The 5570-nt window shown below is 51.1% G+C and overlaps 1 protein-coding gene across 1 annotated transcript; it reads left to right on the forward strand.

Moving 5' to 3' along the window:
• Window positions 1–1189: 1189 nt before the first annotated feature.
• ACRALDRAFT_1083868 (uncharacterized protein) lies at window positions 1190–2268 on the forward strand (the record flags this gene model as incomplete). Its single annotated transcript, XM_071019524.1, has 3 exons — window positions 1190–1793; window positions 1941–1990; window positions 2141–2268. The coding sequence occupies exons 1-3, from the start codon at window positions 1327–1329 to the stop codon at window positions 2266–2268; spliced, it is 645 nt and encodes a 214-aa protein (XP_070871004.1). The 5' UTR covers window positions 1190–1326.
• Between the last annotated feature and the right edge of the window lie 3302 nt (window positions 2269–5570).

Consider the following 5570-nt stretch of genomic DNA (forward strand, 5'->3'; position numbering starts at 1 on the left):
AAATAACGGAAAAATCAGAAAAATTCAGTTATTTCGACCCTATTTTTAGATATTAAAGGCGCCTTCGATCACGTCGCCAGGCCATAGCTCCTCCGCACCCTATAATAGCTTTAACTGCCCCCGAACCTAGTTAGCTAGGTCGCCTCCTTCATAGAAAATAGGCGTATCCAGCTAGCATTTAAGGGGCAGGTCCAGCAGCCTACCCCCCTAGATATAGGGGTCCCATAGGGCTCCCCCGTATCCCCTATACTCTTCCTGATATATATTAGGGGGGTTATAATAGATAAAGGGTTCTAGGGCCTACAGCTCTCCTATATAGACGATTTTTAGTTATCTATAGCTTCTAAATTAGCTAATAGGAACTATAGGGCCCTAGAGTCAGCAGCTAACGCCCTTTTTAGCGCCGCCGAAAATAACTAAGTCCTCTTCGACCCGTAAAAAACAGAGCTTATCCACTTCTATAATAAACGCTCTATAGTTAACGACTTAGCTACTATAGCAGGGCACGAAATTAGGCCTACTAAGGGGGCTATTAGGTGGCTTAGGGTCTAGTTCGACCCTAAGCTATCCTTTAAACCCTATATCGAAAAACAGTTAAACTCAGCCACTAGCGCCTTAAATCGACTATAAAGGCTCGCTAGCTCCTAGAAGGGCCTGTCTTTTAGGGCCCTACGGCAGCTATATATAGCCTGTGTATCCACTATAGCTGACTTTGGCTTATAGCTCTGGTGGGACCCCGGGTCCTAAAAAACCCACCTAGTAGACCGACTAGAACGCCTATAATACGGCGCTCTAGTTAGGGCCCTAGGTGCCTTTAGGGGCTCCCCCCTCCGCCCCCTAAAACTAAAAGCCGCTATTCTACCGGCCCGGGTTCGGTTAAATAGATCGAATAGGCTCTACGCCTTTAGGATCTTAAAATTCCTACCGAACCACCCGGTAAAAAAGGAGCTCCTAGATAGTGTCCGTGACGAATTAAATAACAACGATAACAACCTCGCCCTCTTCCAGACCCTATAGCCCTCCACACAGCTTTATAAGCTAAGGGGGGAACTACCGGCCTTAGTAGGTAGGGTCCTCCTAGGATATAGAGGCCCCGTCTACTAAATAGGAGGCTCCCTAGGCCTTAGCGCCTTTAGCGGACCTACGCCCCTATTTTCCCGGCCCTATAGCGCCGTAGCCAACACTCTTCCACCTCTACGAGCTAGACCCACCTTTTCCGCGCAAACGCCCTAAAACGCCCGATATTAGTATCGTTCAATTGCTCTTTTCGAGCCCGTTGTGCGCACGCACAGCTTCGCTTTACGCAAGCCGTTGTTGTGCCGCAAAATGGGTGCGAAAACGCAGCGTGGTGCGCACGCAAAGCCGCCCGAAAATTCTGAGGTGGCCCGTGCGCCCGCCGCCCAATCAGAGCCCGGGCCTTCCAAACAGCCCGCACAGACCACCCAGCCTCACACCGAGCCACCCACCAAGCCACGCGCACAGCCGCAACAGCGCACGCAAACGACTAAGTCAACACAACGCCCGATTCCAACGCAACAAGACCGACCCGGCCGCCCTAGCCGCCGCGGCAGCCCCGAACCCCCGAATTCGACCCCGGACCCGGCCCCACCTAGCCCCACTTTTCCTAAAACGGCTAGGGACAGAGAAGGGGATATAACTATAGAAGATACCGATTCTAACGACGATTCTGACAAAATAGCCCGCTATAAAACGCCTACACAAGCCTCTAAACAGGACCGTAGCGCCTCCATAAGCCCTACGCCTAGAGCCCCCTCTAGGACCCGTATAAACCGGTATATAGCCGACGATTCGGAGGTCGAAAGCCTCCCTGGATCCCCCTCTAGGGGCCCCCTCCAGGACCCCTTCCAGGGCCCCCCCCCTGCTAAACCTGCTAAAAAACAGGGTCTAATTAGCTCTGCCTAGGCTAAAAAGACCCAAAGACCTGCTAAAGAATTCCCCCCTCTGCCCCAGAAGTCGACTAGTTCGGCTAGTAAGGCCCAGGTTAAAGGACTTCTCTAGCAGGCTCTCCAGCTAGTTTAGCAGGCCTATAGCCTCGACGCCACCCCCCCGATTAAAGCCCTTCTTACAAGGCTTAAATCCACTATCGAAGGAACCCCTACGGGTCCTATAACCCCTATAGCACCTGTTGCCTCTGCACTCGAACAGAAGGTTAACGAGCTAGCTCAGGCTATTCGTAAACTTACAGAACAACAGCAGCAGCAGCAGCAGCAGCCCCTTTATAGTCAGGCTGCCGCTAAAGGAGCTTAAGCCCCCTCAGGAGCCACAGGCCCTACAGGGCCTACGGGCTCTACAGGACCTACGGGCTCTATAGGACCTACGGGCTCTATAGGGCCTGCCCCTCCCCCCCCTACTACTCTAAAAAACCCGAAAAAGGTCCGAAGAGTAGTGCTCCAGCCTACTAAAGGACAATCCCTCGGGGAAATCGACCCTCTCGAGCTTCGAAATAGGATTAATAAGGTCCTAAAAACCCCCGCCATCGCAGTAGTTAGCTCCTCGACTAAGGGGAACCTAGTCCTAACCCCAGGCCCGAAATACACTACCGAACAGCTCCTAGAATCACAAAATCAGTGGTTTAAAGAGCTAAAAGACCTGCCTCTTCAGGCCCCTCAGCCTACTAGCGACTAGTTTAAACTAATCGTTAAACAGGTCCCGGTCCACCCTTTCGAAGAACAGGACCCCTCTACCGCCCCCTAGGAGGATCAGGGCCTCCGCTCCGGCCTAGGCCGAGGCCTAGCCGGTATAGCCACCGAAATTACGACCTTTAACCCTATTAAGGTCGTAGGCCAGCCTAGGTGGCTAGGCCGCCCTGACCCCCTATTTAACAGCGGCACTATTATCCTAGCAGTGCCTACCGAAGCAGAGCAAAAGCACTACCTAAAATTCGGCCTATAGATCGCTGGCTAACGCCTTAAGGTCTATAAATATAGGCCTATCACCCCGAAAACCCAGTGCTCTAAGTGCTAGAAATTCGGCTATACTAGGGGCACCTATAAGGCCGAAACGACCTGTTTTATCTGCGCCGGTAACCACGAACACTATACCGAACACTACTATAACCGCTGTGAAGAATACGGTATCTGCGTCCATACTAAATATCACTGCTATAACTATAACGGCGACCACCCCCCGGATAGCCCGGATTACGAGATTATTCGAGCTATTAAAGCCTAACTATTCTTATAAATAATGGGTTTTCTAGCTCGGAAAAAAGCTCGAAAAACGGGCTACTCTTTATCTAACATAACGCTAATAAATAATAACCGGCCCACGAATCGATCCTGGAACAGGCTTTAGAGGCTTCGGCTAATATAGTCCTAATTCAGGAACCCTACTGCTTTTAGAAACCGGAAGGCTAGGTGATTAAAAACCACTCGGCCTTCTACACCGCCCCCCCTACCTCCTACACCTCCCAGGTCTTCCCTCTTAGGCCTAGGGTGCTAGCTTATATTAGAAAGGCTAGTAATATCGACTTTTCCCTTCGAAACAACCTCCTCGACGACCTAGACGCTTAAATTATAGAGGTCTACTTCCCCTAGACCTTCTATATCCTACACGTCTATAATCAAGAAGAGCTCGACCCCTCGAAGAATACTAGGGGCCCCCGCCCCTTTTTAGGCACCGCGGGCCCCCCTAGACCGTTCACGACCCCCCCGGGGCCTCCTAGCCCCCCCTCGACCTCCCCCCCCTTTTTAGGCTCTATAGCCCGCCCCTGGACGGAAGAAAGGGTCCTACAGGGCCTCTCGATCCCTGGGCCCGCCCTTATTATAGGGGACTTTAATAGGAACCACTGGCAGTAGAACGGGGCTGCGTCGAATCAGGATACTATTAAGGCCTAGCCTTTAGTAGACTAGTTAGATAGCCTCGGAGCTACCTGTTTAGTGGACCCTAAAAAGGTTAACCTGTATAGAGGGACCCTGATTAGGGATAATCTACGCCGGGAGTTAGTTATAGACCTAGCTTTCTATACGCCCGGCTTCCACCGCCTCCACTTTAATAGCTAGAGGTATATCGATAACACCACCTCCGACCACCGCGCTATCCTTATCTCGGCAGCTATTCTAGGTCCTAAAGGCCCTATAAACAAAGCTATCCCACCCGCCTATAACTATAAATTAGCGGACTGGGAGCTATTCTCTAGGTCTCTAAAGGACCTAGAACCCCAACTAACCCTTCAGCTACAGCAGGCGATCGACGCTACAGATTAGGACTCTATAGGTCACCACCTCTCAAGCTCTATTACTATAGCCCTACAGTCTTTCCACGCCTAGGCTTAAAGTAGTAGAGCGTTCGAAACCGTGGTGGACTAAAGAGCTAAAGACCCTACGAAAAGAGAGTAATAGGGCCTTTAGGGTCTTTAAGAAAGAGGTAAAAAAAGGGGCCCCGGCCCCCCGGCTTGCCCCTCTTAAAGCCGCCTGGAAAGCAGCCCGAAACGCCTACTATCGCGCTATAAAAACAGCAAAAACCGACCACTGGGATGCCTTCCTAGCCCAAGCCGAAGGCAACGAGATTTTCAAGGCGTATAGCTACACAAAAAGCAGCCTCAACGCCAAAATACCCCCTATCCAGGGACCAGAAGGCCCGAAGGCCTATACCTTCAAGGATAAGTGTAATACACTCCTAAGGACCCTGTTTCCTACCCCCGAGGCCACCAAGGCCACCGCCACCGACGCCCCTAAAGCCCCTGTTCGTACAGGCCCTTTAGGGGACCTAGGCCCCTCCAGCCCCTCTAGAGTGCCCCAGAACCTAACTAGTTTAGGTAATAAGGACTCTAGAAGGCCCTGGGAGTGGCCTAGCCTACAGGCTATTAAACTACAGCGTGCTATCTTTAGAGCCGCCACAGGCAAGGCACCCGGCCCGGATCGTATAGGCTTAAAACCTATCCAACAAGCCTATAATACGATACCGGGGGTCTTCCTACAGGCCTATTCAGCTCTGTTTTCAGTGGGTTACCACCCTACCTGCTAGAAAGAGGCCCTTAGTGTTATCCTGCCTAAACCAGGGAAAAAGGACTATTCACATCCCAAGTCTTATAGGATTATAGCCCTTCTAAACTGCCTAGGTAAAATACTCGAAAGGGTTATAGCTGCTAGACTCGCCTTCCTTACGAATTCACGTAACGATCTTCTACACCCTAGTCAAATAGGGGGTAGGAAACAACGCTCAGCTATCGATACAGCCCTTCTTTTACTAAATTATATCCAAAAACAACAGAAAAATCAGAAAAATTCAGTTGTTTCGACCCTGTTTTTGGATATTAAAGGCGCCTTCGATCACGTCGCCAGGCCACAGCTCCTCCGCACCCTACAACAGCTTCAACTGCCCCCGAACCTAGTTAGCTAGGTCGCCTCCTTCACAGAAAATAGGCGTATCCAGCTAGCGTTCGAGGGGCAGGTCCAGCAGCCTACCCCCCTAGATATAGGGGTCCCACAGGGCTCCCCCGTATCCCCTATACTCTTCCTGATATATATTAGGGGGGTTATAGTGGATAAAGGGTTCCAGGGCCTACAGCTCTCCTATATAGACGATTTCAGCTATCCGTAGCTCTAAAT

The sequence above is a fragment of the Sodiomyces alcalophilus genome, assembly GCF_042370955.1.
Source record: "Sodiomyces alcalophilus JCM 7366 unplaced genomic scaffold ACRALscaffold_11, whole genome shotgun sequence".
NCBI classification, from domain to species: domain Eukaryota; kingdom Fungi; phylum Ascomycota; class Sordariomycetes; order Glomerellales; family Plectosphaerellaceae; genus Sodiomyces; species Sodiomyces alcalophilus.